This window comes from Typopeltis vanoorti, chromosome 9 (genome assembly GCF_054136105.1).
Source record: "Typopeltis vanoorti isolate ZY-2024b chromosome 9, IOZ_Tvanoo_1.0, whole genome shotgun sequence".
NCBI lineage: Eukaryota > Metazoa > Arthropoda > Arachnida > Uropygi > Thelyphonidae > Typopeltis > Typopeltis vanoorti.
In genome coordinates this window covers 128905006-128922603 of record NC_143557.1, presented here as the reverse complement: position 1 = coordinate 128922603, position 17598 = coordinate 128905006, and the positions used below count along the sequence as shown (strand labels likewise).

Below are 17598 nucleotides of genomic sequence, written 5' to 3'. Positions count from 1 at the left end.
ATTGGCCTTATTCCTATACTTTGTTTATATGACGTGTATGTTCAAGGAATATACATGATGTAGGGGGGGGGGGCTACATAATTCTAAGTCGTCCAGCTAACTTGGACTCGCAAGAAAAAACGCCATGAAATCTAAAAATTCGTTGTTTGGTAGACAATATTTTAAACCAGGAACTTTTCCGGGCATTATAAAATTCTCCCCTAAACCACTCAGCCATACGGAAGCGTTGAAAAGCTATTTAGAAATCCTTGCTTCTAAAACATGTAGTTTCTCATCGATTACTTAACATAAGCTAAATCGCTCTTACGTTACCCAAAGCTATTATAAACTGATGATCCAGATGTAACAAATCAATCTGGACATATCTTGAGCTCATCTTTCTGAAGAATAACCGTCATATCCTTTTAACAACAGCCGGGTTAGTGAGACAGGTGCAGCTACCTCAGAGACGAGGCACTGGGAACTAGATTATGTCTATCCACTTCCTTAATAGCGTGACGAAATTGGCAGTGTCTTCGAGGTGTGTTATTTTTTTGTGTATAACCTGAGGAAGTCAAACATCTACGTTTCTCGGTAATCACAGTATATAGTTGCAAAGTACTGAACACTTTATTCGCAAGTAGCAATGAGGTCGTCACCAGAGTCCAGTCCTGAGTCGATGATGGCTATCGTAACTACAGTATTTCTAACAAAACATCTAATACATAAAAAGGTGAGCCAGGTACTTATAAAACAGGAAGTTGGCTATACATGACAAAAAAAAAAAAACTATTTGCATTTTTAAAAATTTTTATGTTATCTTCCATATCATATTTATCTTATTTTATAGTACAGTGAATGAATGGTCAGAAAATTAATGTTTGCATTGTGAAACCGTTTTTATTATGATAATGGATGCTATACCAGAATCTTAGTCTTAACGATCATAACTTGTTAACAATACATGGCATCTTCTCTTCAAAAACATATTCATGATCGATTGAAATATTTACGTCCTGTCTATGTTTAGATAGTCTCCATATTTTTGAGAATATGTATATATTTCAACAAAAGCATAATATCTTGAAATTATTTGCGATATCCTTTCAGATACTAGGAAGGGAAAATAAGACGAAGTTAATATAGAAAATCAACTGAAAAGATATATGCTAGGAAAAGGAGACGGTTGACCTGAAGGATGTGTTGGGAAATATCTTTGTGAAATCTAGTATCAAATAACATTCCAGAAAGAAATAAAAATGAAAACAACTGCTTATATTTTCTTCATTGTGCTAGTCTTTGTACTGGCTGAGCGCCATGCTGAGGAACATGAAGGATCTACTAAGAATAATCTCTTTAACACAAAAGAAGATAATCTGTCTGCTAGTGATATCGAAGCCCAGATGTTACAGCCATTGCCTGATCTATCTTTTGTAAAATACGATAGGAATTCCACAGTCAATGGTAAAATTCGCGAATATAAAAGATTATCTCCTACTGAACTTCTGTTGCCTTTTACAGTTTATGAGATGTTGTCGAATATTGGACCCGAAGTAACTTTGGATCTTTCACCTGATCAGATGATCCACACAGGACTGGAAGAGTTATCTGCCAGGGATGATTTTGTACGCTCCCAAGAAGTTACATATACAGAGGATGAGAAGAAAGCTCTACTGGACCAGCACAACTTGTATCGCAGCAATGTTACTCCTCCAGCTTCAAACATGAGATGGCTGGTAAGTATGGTGCAATTTTTTTAAAATATTGTTTGTTCTGTAATTGGTTGTTTCATTGTTAGATGGAAGATGAGCTTCACTTCGGTATGATCCTTATAGAGTTCTTACAATTTTAAGTCGTATTTCTACGTATTTGTAGCATAAGTCGGACTGAAACACACAACGTTTGAAAGTAGTGGCAAATAAATAATTCTTCCGTTTCGCTGCAGCAGCATGGTGCGACAAACACACTTAACTATCCTGTTATGTCGATCTCGGAAGACTCCTGCAGAACCTGTGGCTGCCAAGGAGTCCCGTTTAGGATGCGGAGGACCTTTAGGATGGTTTTCAAGTGAAAGCGAATTAAAAGTCAATCTCATACAAGTGGCATGGCTTATAAGCCGGTAAAACAGACAAACTAACTATCCAAAAAGAACACACGTAATTTGCATGCATTACATACAAGCATCGTTAGTTTCTTCCTCCGTAATCCAAAAACTCGACTTATTCCTTTGCTTGAAAACGACTAAATAACTTGTTTTTAATTCTCCTTTTTTTAAGAATGTAGACTTCTCTTAACTATTTCAGCATCTGTTATACATCGTTGTCAAAATAGGATGTGTACTTTAAATCATAGCATCAAAAATGTGTTGGGGTATAGGAGTAAATGAAAAAGTAAAGGAAATTTAAATTTCTTTCATGATAACCCTGCCCACGAACTACTGTAAACTTATCATACATTACTACTTGAGTAGATTACAGGTTAGATAATCTGGAACTCTTCCCCTTAAAGATATTTCAGCTCTCCAGTTAGTAAAGTGGTATCCTTACACCAGCTGAAGAAAATCATTTAGTTTCTGTAGGCATTCGCAAAATTTCACGCCCAGTGAGAGGTAGCGCATAGTTTGTTGACTGTAAAGAGTAGGCACTATCCATTCGGCCAACTAGGCTGGCGTGTAAGAATAATACGGCATGTTAAAACAAGCTTAAGGTTACCCTACCTAAATATACATGAACAATACTAAAGATGTTAACCTGGAAAAAGTAAAGCTTATTTTAGTAATGCAGCTGCTTCTGTATCCAATAGCTGAAAATAAGATTATTAAGGAGGATTATTAATTTGACATACCTGTGTATGCATTTTTAAGGTATGGATGACAATATTTGGTAGAGGACTTGATTGAGAAGATATTAGATATAATTTGGAGAAGTGTTGATAATTTCATTCTTCATCATCAATACTTCTCCGAATTATATATTTTGGTCATAGAGCACAGATGATTGCTGTTAAAATGTGTTCTGTCGAATTAAGACAATGCCTTAAGTCTTTCAGCCAGTGTAACCATTATAACAAGTTGAGCTTGAATTTGAAATCCTATCTTGCCCACTGGTCCTCTTATCAAGTGATTATCATCTTTTTAATTCTTTTAAAAAAGAAGCGTTTACACATTCTTTGATAATATCAAAGAAATTGTATCTACTTAGCTTCAGGAAACCAAGTATGCACAGTTGGTTCATATATAAATGATCTACTCCAGCAAACAAACCACGAATCCAATACATAGCTTTGGTGATTGCAACACACTGCATTTCTCCTTTTCATTTGACAATCCTGGTATTCACAAATCCCAACAACTTCCAGAGTCTTAATCACTACAACCTTAAATTCAGATCTCCAAGACAGTGGGGTTTGGATAATCTTATTGATTTCAATGCTAGCAATACATAGCTCTGCTTTATTTCTAACAAAAAAGACCTCTCGTCTTCCAGACTTACTTTTGAAAGCACCCAAACCTCTGTGCACGATGAGATCTATCTTCTTTTGACGCAACATATTACAATTATTGCCATCTCTGCTTCCAAAAAAAACAGGTTCTCTTTTTCGCTTGAGGTCTTACAACTTCTAACTTTGTACAAATCACAAAACCGTCGAACCATTGAATATTACTCTCACATCTAGAGTGTTCTCCCAAAGCGCTCTCTGAAGATACTGGACTCTGTATCTTTAGCGAGCTCTCAAATCAGACTGATTAATGATTCCTCTCTCTCTCTCTCTCTCTCTCTTACTAATACACTTCACTCACTTTCACACAAGCGCTCGGCTTTTGTGTTCTAGAAATACTTCTATTGCCACTGTTCATCGTAATTAGCATCTCCAAACTCACTGAACAAATTTCTCATCTTCTTCGTTCATTCCTTCCGCTGCTTCCCTCTAGAACAGACTACCACCTTATGTGTTTCCCAAGGAATAGCTGTGGATTGTATTCCTTGGGAAACACAAGGAATACAATCCACAGCTATTATGCGCGGACCCATCAAAGGTACTAAAGTACTAGACTAACCTCTCGTGAATAGCGTTCCCCATAATAAAAAAAAAAGATAGAAGTGTTTAAAAAAAAAAAAGGATGGCACTGAAAAATAATACTCTAATTAAAACCAAATTGCTTTGTTTTTGTAGAAATCTTTTTAATGGTACATTCTACAAGACTTGAGTTTATTGTCTTCTTCTTCTCTCTACTACGTATTAGGCCTACTGGCCTGTTACAGAACTGACTTGAGCTCTTCTAAGTCGTACCTGTCCCGAGAATAAGGTGACTAGCCTTATGCCTCCTGCTATATCCTATGGCTGTATTCAGTGGTGAGCAATGAAAATTTTAACAAACGGCTCGCATCGTCGAGCAAAAAAAAAAAAAAAAGCTAACATTTAGCCCTTATAATACTTATATTGCGACTTTGTAGAGCTTCTGACAGATATGATAATTCCTGTAGGATATCAATCATTAATACTAGATCTTTTAAAAATTCCAAATTGAGAAGTCGCTTTAAAAAGCCTTTATATTTATCGTTCGATGCAAAATGCTTGCATAAATCTTCGAAACACACGGCCGATCTTTAAAATTTCGATACCAAGGTCTTTTGCAATCGTATTTAATTCTCGTTGATTTTTTTGGTGATTGATGATGAAAAGCATATAATTTATCCATAAATGTTTCAAAATGATTTATTTCTTTAATATCTTTTATCGAATCGTCTAATTCTAATTGTAAACGATGAGCTACACAATGCCAAATCACAACGTTGGGAAATTTTTGTAGAAGTTTGATTTCAACACTGATTTGTTTCCTAACATTACACTAGCTCCATCAGAACACAATGCAATGAGATGATTTTTTAAATAGTTATCAGAAAATCCATATGAATTTAAAGTAGAATGTATATGCATTCGACGGTGGTATTTTCTAGTTCTACAAGATTATTAAACAAGAAGAACAAGGGGCTCGCAAATTTGAGAAAAATTTAACAAAGTGTCGCGCGAGCCCCTTATAGCTCACCACGTATTATCTCGAGTGTTCACAGGACCGGTTTTCCTGCTTGCGGGAGGAAAAACCCCAAATAAACTGGGGGGGGGGGGGGGTAAACTCTGCTGTCCACGCCCAAGACTTGCTAACTTGGCTATGTCTGAGAAAAATCCTTAAGCTTCTCACCTCGGTGACGGGAATCGAACCCAGGACAGTCCTTTCCCAGGCATATGGTTGCGAAGTGCATAGGCGCTAGGCAAACCGCGCGGACAACTTTAGTTCATTTAACCATTTATTTAGAAGATATTTTTAAAAGTAACAGTTGATCTTTTAAAAGACAAATTGGTTACAGTCAAATAAACTCAGTCTGAATGTCTCAAAAACTAAATATGTAAATTTTAATTTGCGAAATACAAAAAAAGTAGAAGGAACTTCATTGCACAATTATTTTTGCATGATTGAAATTGCAGGACAAATTCAAATTACAACTGGGCGGAAATAGAAAAAGTCAATGTAATAGCTTACTTGGGAATAAAAATTGATAGTCATTTAAGTTGGAAACCGCATATCACCGATGTCATAAATAAAATAAGGATTATGTTAAACCGACTTTACAACCTAAATAGATTCTTCAATTTAAATATGTTAAAAATACTGCATGGATTCAAAGTACACTACAATATAGTATTTTAAGTTGGGGAGGAATCTATCGCACTACCCTGAAACTTCTAGTTTCGACTCAGCATAAAGTAATTCAAATCTTAACTAGAAACAAATACAAGGATGCTGCAAATGTGCAATAAATACACCATACTAAATACACTGCCTTTTAGATATTCATACGTTTATAGGGTATTATAAATAAACCATAACTCTTCATAAAAAACTATAACGAATATGTAAATATCAAACAAGATGCCTTCCTTAGTAGACATAAGGGCATAAAATATAGTTCCGAAAGCAAATAAAGAAGCAATATACAAATATTACCTTTATTTAGCGTCAAAATTATTCATTACAGTACCTTTAACAATAAGAAATGAAACTAACCCGAACGAATACAAACTTTAATGAAAGAATATTTATTTTCCAACAGAAATGTGGAAGCTCTGTTCAAAATTTTGAGAATTTTTGTATTCAGAGATCCAGTTTCATGTTCAAAATGTAAAATTTTAAATTCGATTTAACGACTTTGTTTTATTTGGTTCCAAAACCTAATTAATGTCAACTTTTTCTGTATATATTAGCATCTCTCCTGTGATTTTACTGTTATTATATTATAATAATATAATAATATATAATATGTATATTTTATAGATGTACATATGTGTATATAATGATGATGCATTACGTAACTTTTTCTAACTCTATGCATATCGTAACCCGGACGAGCTGTTACTCTTGGGTTACACATATGATTATGCAAAATTTTGTACTAGAATATGAAGCTTATAATAAAGAATATCCATCTATCTATCAAAAAAAAAAAAAAAAGAAAAGAATGCTTATCATACATATCGCATCTTTTATTTGCTACCATTTTCAATATACCACTGTTGTTAAAAAATTTGCCCGTACTGCTATTTCTGTTTTGCATTTCGGAGTTTCAAGTTTATGAAAACACTGTTTTTTCTTATGTGTATGCAAGTGTATCACGCCTTACGACGCCCTCTAGTAGACTGCAGACAAAGCAACTTCAATTCTTACCTCATTGCACCACTACTTATATACTGTATGAAGTATGCCGTAAACGGAAAGTAGATATTTCACATACTTCACTCATGACCTCAGTTACATTCCATATTGTTGTCTAGAAATCCATATTAGGTAGCTCTGCTTGATTACGAAGAAAAAGGAATGAATTGTATTTTTTTTTTTTTTCCTCAAGCAAATGTTTGACGGGCATATTTATATTGTAATCCAGCGTGCTGGAATTTAATGTAATTATCGGAAAAAGCATTATCTGGTAAATATCCATTATCTGCATTAAATAACGCTAATTTTATTGACTTTCTCGCACTTTACACAACTATCTTTGCACGTGCGTGCTTTGTGTGTGTGTGTGCGCGCGCGCGCGTGCGCGTTAATTTTCTCTCTCAGAAAGAGAGATGTGTGTGTGTGTGTGTGGCGTATCATCACTCCTTAAGGTTCCTAAGCTATCAGGGCTACTGATGATGAGGCGCAACATGCAGTCTCTTCATCCAAGCCCCAGCTCTATCTTCTCGCATTATGCCTTGTTCTGACAATCCGGAATCTGCTGAGCATTGTTACCGTAAATGCAAACTCTGCGCAGTCGGAAAGAAAGTATGCCGGAATGCCATCTAGACCTGTAGATGATGGCTTTCATATTCTGCGAAACAAACCACCACCACCACCATTTTGCTTATTGCAGGTTGGAGGCCATTGTTGTTATATTTGGTCTCCAGTTTCTGTTGATCCCATGTACTCTATAGGCCGTATTGCAGAACTGTTTTACTAATATAACCCTCAAATGGGAATAGTTCTGGAAGGTGTTAGGCATGTGCCTTTGAAGGGTCTCACATTTCATGTAAGAGGAAAGAGAGAGGGGTGGGGCGGTATAGTGGCTTCCCAGCTACTTAGCGAATAATTCTGTTATTTAGTACGAGGGAGAACTGTCGAATTTATCTGTATACATGAGAGTGGATTACATCTATGTGGGTAATTTTTCCGATTCCCTCACCCACCACTAAATGACTGAACTTTTTTTGTTTTTATTTCTGATCTTCTAAATATAGTTTGCGAATTAGAACCCCCCCCCCAAAAAAAAAAAATCGGTACCCTTCTATAAAAACAACAAAATCCAACCAATTTATATAAAAAAAAAAATGAAACAAAAGTTAATGTACGAGTCAGAAATAACATCTCACAAGAACAATACAAAATATCCTATAAAAACAAAAATCCAACTGAAAATTATAAAAAAAAAACGACAAAGAAATCAGCCCCAAACTGTTAAAACTTTACAAGGAATGCGGTTCATAAGCCTTCATCTAATCTGTGTATATATCAAGGATTGTTAACTGCATATCCAGCTTTGCTGATGGCAGTATACACTGCAAGATTATAATGCGTACTGTAGTATGTTAGTATGAGAGAGAACTGTCGAATCTATCTGTATACATGAGAAAGAGAGAACTGTCGAATCTATCTGTATACATGAGAATGATTGCATCTATGAAATATTTTTACGATTCTCTCACTTAGTAAAATTTTAGTAAATCTCAGTCCCATCTATTATCGTCTATTATAATTCCTTTAATCCACTTAGAGAATCTTTATATTCAATATGAAGAAACTTTATATCTTCAACACAACAACAATAATAACAACCAAAAAAAAACTTATTTTGGCAACACCAATATGATATCAGAAACCCACAAACAACCGGAGGGTTTTTCTCGATGCTTCCCATTGAAAATAACAACAATGTAAAATTACCAGTAAAGAAACTTGGATTTCTTAGCAACGATTTGTTGTAAAATATGTATATTTTACCCATATTTCATTAACAAAAAAAAAGAGATTTTACATTTGTTCATTGGTACTTTGGAGAATGCGATTTCATATTAGAAAGACACATTTTCCAAACTCTACCATTATTTTAAAGGTATATTTTCAGAATCTTTTTTTTTTTGCTACAGGAGTGGAATGAGGATCTGGCTAAGGATGCTGCTGCTTGGGCTGAAACCTGCGATGTAAAACACGGAATAAAGCAACCCACAGTTTTCCCTGATAAGAGTCAAGGACAGAATCTGTACGCGGGTTTTGACAAAACTGGAAAACGGGCAGTTCTTCTGTGGTATGAGGAACTAAAACTTTATGACTACAAAAATCACTTTTGTCCGAAGGGCGAAATGTGTTCTCATTATACTCAGGTAACAGTAAACATAAAACAATAGATATAAAATTAAAAAATGTTGTTTACATTTTAAGTTTTACTTTCATTTTTTTATAGTTTTTTGTTATAAATAAATAAATAAATATTCTAAAGCCTTTTTATTATCTAAAGGGAATGGACTGAACGATTTAACCTTAAATTTCTTTGGAAATCGATAGGAAGCCAACTGCATCCTTAATCGCTACTAGAGGTTCAGTTTTGCCATGTTAAAATAATTACTTTTATTTTCAGAGCTAGAGGTTTCTTAATTTTAAATTTTTGTATATCTTTAACATAAATGTACACCTTTCTTATAAATATCAACTAACATTTCTTTTTTTTTTCGCCCTGTGACGCAGGTTGTATGGGATTCTTCCACAAAAGTGGGATGTGCTGCCAGACAGTGCGGCCCAAGAAAATACGTGGTCAACTGTCATTATCATCCCCAGTAAGTGTTTTTACATCTTTTTTTTTTATTTCATTTACTTAAACAATGGTCCCAGTTACAGCAGCTTGATAAACCGAATTTTCTTAATTAAGTAAAAAATATGCATTCATGAGCCAAAACTTTATGATCACCAGCCTGTTTTCGGTCAACCATACTTCATGATTGGTCGGAAAAAGACTGGTGGTGGTATTAAGAAATCTTCTTATGGACATCACTGAGTCTTCTCATCACTAGTGAATGCACCTTAATTGTTTCAAGCTAGGTGTGGCCCCATGTTGGGGCTACACCTGGCTTGAAACAATTAAGTCATGGGGGGGCATACCGGGCCCCATGATTTAATTGTTTAAGTCATGGCGCCACACCTCCAAACATGGGGCCACACCGGGACAATAAAGTCCCGGAGGTCAGCGACCGAACGAAAAGCTGCGGTCGACAGGCAGAATTCTATACTCCACATGATTCCACAAATGTTCGATAGCATTCAAATCAAGAAAATAGGCCGTCAGTTGAGCACACGGAAAGTTTGGATATGCTCTTTGAACGATGCTTGCACAATGCGAGCCTTGTGACACAGGCGGCGTTGTCTTCCCTACAATTGTCTTGCTGGACTCTTCTAGGAAGACAACGCCGCTTTTCTAGACAACCTATTTTCTTGATTTGAATGCTGTTGAACATTTGCGGAATCATGTGGAGTATAACATTCTGCCAGTCGACCGCAGCTCTTCGTTCGGTCGCTGACCTCCGGGACGTTATTCTCATTAGTTGGTCCAAAATATCTCAGGACACCTTCTGTTGTCTGGTGGAATCAATGGCGCCAGACGGTTGCAAGCAGTTATCTCGGCCAAAAGAAGGTTCGACATGCTAATGATTTTGGTCATGAGTCTATATGAATAGAAATGATGTTGTGGATATAGTATGTAAACCAGAATACTGCATATGTGATATAACAGTACTGTAATTATAACTGAGTTATAACTACTAATATAGCTGAAACTACTGGTTAGTACTGTTATACCAGTGGAAGTCAGTTCCTGAAACGCAGGCAGGATTGCCATGACTTCCAAGTTGGAATGTCAACAACTTTTGAATTTATCCTGAAGCGAAGTACAAGATTATCTTCTTTATAAAGGGTCAAATGTGATCGTGAGAGTTAGCTGGTAACAGGAGCGAATGCTGGTCTTGAAATTCACGCTTGCTCTTGTCATTCAGGGAGTGAGAGGTGTGATTAAAGTCTGATTAGCGGAATAATGAATTACCGACCATTTAAAACTATATATTTAGAAGTTTATGTACATTTAATCATACTAATACAACATTTATTTTACAAATGATATTCTATCTTTTTCAGTTTAGCTACTTGAATACAAATTCTACCCTACGGTTCTTCTTTATGAACTGGTCAATAACATCGTCATAAAAAGTTGGGTGTAACTTAATTTTCCCAAGCAACACGCACACTTGTAAAGGCTGGCTGAAGCTCACTGGCTAGAGCTACTATGACTGCGTATAGCCTTGTGTTTAAGACGACGTGAAGGGGGCGGAAATGTCTATGTGCGCGCATGAAATCACAGTGCTGCAGCGAGGACATGGAAGCTCCTACAACCGAGCCGGCAACCTGTTAAAAAAAAAAAAATTAGGGAACCGCACGTTTTTTTTTATTTTTTTATTTTTTTATTTATTACAGTAACATGTTATCATACTTGTAAAACACAGGGGTGACATGACACATGAAATTATAAAAATAAAAATAAAAAAATATATAATTTCTCAATATGCGGCGAATACGCCGTGATTTTCATTTTTCATTTTCAAACATGACAAATGATTCACGTAGTTTAGTTGGTTTCTCAACTTACTTTTAATAAAATTCATATTAGAAAATATTTGCTCACACAAATATGTCGATCCGAAAATCGATAGATGTATAAATGCTTATGTTTTTAACTGAATGTAAGTGTCCGGTAAACAATTCCGCTTGTCAAATACAATCTGATGTTGCTTTTTAAGATCTTCTATTTCAGACTATTTGTGTTGTATTGCAAGGGTAGATTTTTGTCTTTCCAAGTCCTCCAGGTCAGCTTTAAGATTTCTAAATTTTGAATTCCACGAATCCTTGGTTTACAGGTCCTCTAACTCAAGTCAAAATGCAGCCTCATCAATTCCAGCAAAAGGTGAAAAATTTAATTCGGCAGGATTAATTTCAAGTGGTCGCAATAAAAATGACATAGTTGCCTTGTTCTTTCTAAACTCCTCTAATCTCCCATTAAATTCAGATCTCATATTTACCACAATTTCTTTGAAAAAGGTTAAATTTATGGAATTATCAGCTTCTTCTTGATATTTCTTGATGTTACAATATTCACGTTACCTAACACAATCACCAGTAAATAAAAGGAAAATGTAATAATGTGCCTTTTTCTAAGTCTGTCGCAAACAAATATAATTTTTGTTCAAACGAAATCACTTCTTCTAAAAGTAAAACTGCTGTATTTCCCTTTCCCTGTAGTTTCTTATTTAGTGTGTTTAAATGGGAGGTCATGTCCAACATAAGGTTGAATTTTTGTAATCAACGAGTATCTTCTACATATTCGAGGTCCTTTTGTCTTAGTAACAACTTAACCTCTCCAAGGCAGATCGCATCAACACCGCACCTCTGGAAGGCCATCTTATTCTCTTATGCAAAAGAAGATCGGAATATTCGCAATTGATTTCTTTAAGAAGTTCACAAAATTTCCGATGATGGAGCGGTATTGCCATTATTTTGTTAACAATTTCTACAACCAAATCCATCACTACTGTTATCTCTTTTGGAAAAGTTTGTGCACAAAGTATCTCTTGATGGATTATTCAGTGAAAGGAAATCATGTCATGCAAAATTTGTTTTTTAAATAAAGAAACAAACCTTTTTTTGTTCCTTTCATGCTCGGCGCCCTATCGGTCGCAATAGATATTATTTTGTTAATATTAATACCCTTACTTTTCAAGCAAGTGGTAACAGCAGATTCAATGTCTTCTCCACGAGTTTGTCCTGTAAGTGGCAGTATATCGAGAAATTCTTCCTGAGGTCCTTGAGAGTTTATGCATCTATAAATAAGTACAATCTCTGCAATGTCATCCACATCACATGATTCGTCACAGGCAATGGAGAATCCTGGTGTTGAATTTAGTTCTGTAACCTGCTGATTTGTTATATCTTCTGCCATTCGTATAGTTCTGTCCCTTACAATCTTAGCAGATAATGGCATGTCTTTTATTTTTGTAATTATTTCCGCTTTGTTTTTAAAGTCTCAGAAAAGATATTCGGACTTTTTAATAAAACATTCTTTCACATATTCGCCGTCCGTAAAAGGTTTTCCTCGTTTAACAACTTCTTGAACGGCCACAAAACTAGCAATAGTCGTATTTCTTGATTCTTTTATCCATTTGGAAAATGAACATTTAGTTAGGTTTACTTTGCCTTGCAACTCTTCTACTGCCTTTTTTCTTTCATCTCCCCGTGGATATGCTTTGTCAAATGTATCGTGTTTATTTAAAAAAATGTCTTTGTATATTTGATTTTTTATTGTTTGAAAGCTTTTCATGGCATATTAAACACATTGGAAATCCTGCTGTATTTGCTACAAATGCGTAAGTTTCGGTCCATTCATTTTTAAACTCCCGATTTTCTTGTTCTATCTTTCTCTTCTCTACTGACATTTTAAATACAATAAAAATTATTTAAAATAAAGCGCCAAATAGGCTTCATTTCGGCGATGTAAACATTATTTAAATTAACGGGATATTAAATCCCACATTGTTTTAAAACCGAATAAGAAACTCAAAGATCGGAATCAAAGACTATTAAAATATTTTCATTTTGTTAATATTTAATTTAATGTTACAATATTCACGTTACCTAACACAATCACCAGTAAATAAAAGCACGGCAACACCCACTACAAAACCTTTACTTATTTTAACAAAGTGAGCAGATTTACAGACCACACCTGCACTAGGCTAGCACATGTAGCGCTACCGTAGCGCTGCATGTGCTAGCCTAGCGTGACGTCATAAATGTGTCCGAGCTAACTGCTCGAGCGATCGCCATTCGCTACAAAGTAGCGCTCGCATAGCACTCTGCCTGGCTGATCGCGCCCAATGTAAACTGAGGTTTTTTGAATATCGACATATAAGGGTGGGGTCATTTGACCTACAAAATATTTCTTTTTATTTCTATGTTTAGATAGATCGTTTAATAACGAAAAGAGCCGCAATTATTCATTCAAAGAGCCGTATGCTGCTCCGGAGCCGCAGGTTGCCGACCCCTGGACTAGACGAACATGCATCGGCCTTCGATACACAACGCAAAGCTCAATTATTGCCGCGCAAGCTTAAGACGTCTTCCTACCAAAATAAAAGCCAAAATGGAATGCTTATAAATGCATGCATTTATTAACAAATAAATAGTACTTCTTTCTCAATTAATGAGCTTGCACAGCAAGCATGGAGAATTCGCCCCTGGCTGTTAATGTTCTTAACCAGATGTAATTTTTCCAGATAGTGTACCAATACCCCCAAAATAAGAGAATCATTTTATTTTCGTGTCCCCCCCCCCACAAAAATTGTTTATTATGGTAACTAACATGAAGTATTCAGTTCCTTCGTTTTTGTGTTTATTAATAAATTTTATTCGTAGAGGGTTATAATAAATGGAAAGTGGGAACCTGATCGATAAGTTAAGGATATAAATTTGAATATGTAAGTGGTAATGATTTAAGATTTTAATTTTTTTAACGAATCTGAAACAATCAAAAAATACAATCCGAAATTCATTTTAATCATTACAAGCACAGTAAAATTTTATCGGATCGTTTTCAGGATTAGTTTACAAATATATGTTATTTATAATACAGCTATATAAAATAATTCCGCTTTCACTGAATCTATCTCATAAGTTAGCCAATCTCATACAGCGGCATCAAGGTTTTCCCTCCAGGGAAACTCCAGTTTTTCATCCCGTAAAACAGACCAATCAGACAGAAGAACACGCGCGATTACCTTACTCACTTTTGCTAATTCAGAATACCCCAACTCAGTTCCCTACTCCCTCGACACTGGTTCTCATCTTACTGCATCTTAGCGCAGAACTTCCCATTGTTCTCAGGTCTATTCTACCAAAACTAATCATCAGCAACTGCATGGACCGAAACATACGGAATCTAGACTTTGGAGTAATGGAAGTCTCAGATTTTTTGAATTATTTATCCCTTAGCCCCCACATAGTACGAAAATGTATTACTGGGTTACCTAAAACAAAAATTAAGTACACTCTATATTGTGGTGGTTTTGTATTCTGGCTCCTACTGGCACAATTACACTTCATATGACCTGGCAGTTCTTGTGAATAGGCGGTTTGAATAGAAGAACATCGAAATGCATTAATTAGTGATATAAATAACACTTATTCTAGCAAGAATTTCCCAACTATTTCAAAGAAAATCATTGCTCGATTTAATTCTGGATATCGTTTATTCTTTAAACTACTGATGCCAACATGTGGTCGCCTAACCCATACGTCAAAATGGATTGCAGGGAGATATCCGGATGTTCTTCGGAGAATGCAAGGACTATTAGGAATGATGGTGAAGTACTCACTCTCAGGAAGATTTGAATAGTCTTGAAAGATGGGAGAACAAGCGAAAATTACGTCTAATGTATGTGAGTTCACATACCGACCACTGAATGAGAAAGTTTTATTTAAAACAGTGGTTTCCGTATAGGAATGCAACTGCTACTACCAATCTTCTTCAATTCTCTGCGTGTTGTTCAGTGAGATATGGATCGGGAACAGCCTTCATTAAATGCTTCGATCAAATGCTGTACACGGAAAGTACAAGTCTTCTCAGACGACGGAGATCTCGTTCCTGACAGACTGTCTTAGGACCACGGTTACACCTCTTAGCCAAGCAATGTGTGGTTATTTTTCCGCTGATTAAACATCCGGGATATCTCTCCTTTTGAGAAACCAGTCAGCTCTGCTATTTTCAGAATCGTGGCACTAGACAGATTGGCTTCCACAATATCCTTTATCGAACTCCAGTGCCACGATTCTGAAAATAGCAGAGCTGACTGGTTTCTCAAAAGGAGAGATATCCCGGATGTTTAATCCTTTTGCTTTTTCCATGTGATCACTGAGCAGTAGCCTAGAACACTGGGTAACGCACATGACCTAGTATTTTTTATATATGCTGCGTAAGTGACGTATATCTGCATACAGATTTCTAATTCAGTGGCTGGTATATGTGCATCAGGGATTAAACGTTTTGAGATTCAACGAAGAATGTGTATTCTGTTGGTAGAACCATACTGTAGGAAGTGGACGAGGAAAGAGATCATGGTGGGATGATGGATAGGGACGAGAAGTTCAGAGCATTACAAGGAAGTAAGACAACTCAGAGAATAGCAGAATAGCGAAAATAACATAGATTGATGGCCCCACTTCATAAGGTACTGATCAGAATACACTTGCATTACTGTGCGCAAATCGACTAGCTGCATGTAAAATGATAAGGAAACTTTGGAGACTGTATTCAGGCGCGTAACCAAGATGATATTGGGACTATGAAGCGTGTTGAGAAATATTTACCCAATAGATGTTCTATCGTGTAGAAATCTCCCAGAGATTTTCGGAGGATAGAACAAGAGAAAAGAAAAAAAGACACAAGAGGCATCCATGGAATTTGTTAAAGGAAGTGATACGTGGCTTTTGTTTAGTTTTGCATGTGTAAGTGCGGGTGATGGATGGTGTGATTTTTAATATACTCACGAAAGGCTTAAACCTACAGCCCACTAGCACCATAAATTGGATAACAGCTAAAGTTTTTTTTTTTTCCTACAGACTTGAATGGGTACACAGTACGACCTACTGAAATAAATAAATAAATAAAGTTTCCACAACGAATTTGTAAATTAAAATTCAAAAGTGAAATGGCCTTTTTTTAAAACTTTTGCTACTTACCGACACGTTCAATTCTGAGATTCATTATAAAGGCTTACACTTTTAGCATAATCTTCAGAAAATGTCTGGAATACCAAAATTAATTTATGACTTTTAAAATAATAATTTTCAGTAGTCAAATTGAAAAAAGTCAGTACTACATCATATCTGAATGATACAATCGATTTAAATTGCACACAAAAAAGTTCTGAGTGATTTTAGATTCCCTAGACTATGATCACATTACAACAGAACGTTATCGAAAGTTTTATTAATTTAAATTAATAAAACATTGAAACATTGAATACTTGTTATATGTAACATACAGTCATGCATTAAAATATAAGGTTCATGTAAAAAATAGGAGTCATACTTATTTTTTTTAGAGGCAACCTTAAAGGCAGGCGACCATTTATTCCAGGCGTTCCTTGTTCTCAGTGTGGTGATATTGGAGGATTATGTGCTGATAATAAGTGTGGTAAGTAGTAACATGGAAATCACTGTTTTATATGTGATTTCAATTTCAATTTGGAATTTTAAAAATAAAATTTTAATTTTGAACTTTATCTGTTAACAATTTGATTTTCCGTCAAAATAAATAAAGGAACTAGAATGTTACGGGTCTTCAACACCTATAATATTCTGGTTCCATGATTGAGAATGACCTAATTAGCATTAAATGTGAATATTGGTAAATTTTAACAAAGTCACTGCAGACGCTTGGAGAATCCGAGCACAAGAGACAAACGAAATTGAAAAATGCAAAAAAAAAAAAAAAAAAAAAAAAAAATTGTGCTATACATCAATCAATTACGAGACCAGATGAGAAGAAAAGCTACGATTTAATCTCTTAATCTTTTAATCTCTGCAGTCACACTGCAGAAATTAAATGTTATCCGATCCATCCTTTCAAGTGATTCATGTACAGAAGTGATAATGATTTTCTTCTAGTTGTGATAGTGTTTGGCATATTCAAGAATAGAATAGTACTCAAAAGGTATAACTTTTCCTTTTTATCTCTTTAAACGGTGTAAAGAACACCTTCGGAGGATTTTACGATCTTTGTGATTTGAATACAGTTCTCAACATGAATCAGTGTAAATGTTACTAGATAATATACAAGAACGAATTCCAACTTAATATCGTTATATTTTAAGGTGGTCCTGGGTAGTTATAGTGTAACCCCCCCCATCGCAGCCAGATCTAACCTTATATATATATATATATATATATATATATAAAACGTTTGTAAAAATTTAAGATTCCTGGAACAGAAATGTAAG

General features: G+C 35.4%; 1 protein-coding gene across 1 annotated transcript in view; it reads left to right on the top strand.

The window, feature by feature from the left end:
* Positions 1-657: 657 nt before the first annotated feature.
* LOC150103535 (uncharacterized) overlaps positions 658-17598 on the top strand; it is a 39730-nt gene continuing 22789 nt past the window's right edge. The window contains exons 1-5 of the mRNA XM_090398379.1: positions 658-712; positions 1090-1715; positions 8656-8889; positions 9251-9339; positions 16702-16793. Of these exons, the coding sequence (XP_090254505.1) occupies positions 1239-1715; positions 8656-8889; positions 9251-9339; positions 16702-16793 (892 nt within the window). The 5' untranslated portion in view covers positions 658-712; positions 1090-1238. The remainder of the gene's footprint in view (positions 713-1089; positions 1716-8655; positions 8890-9250; positions 9340-16701; positions 16794-17598) is intronic.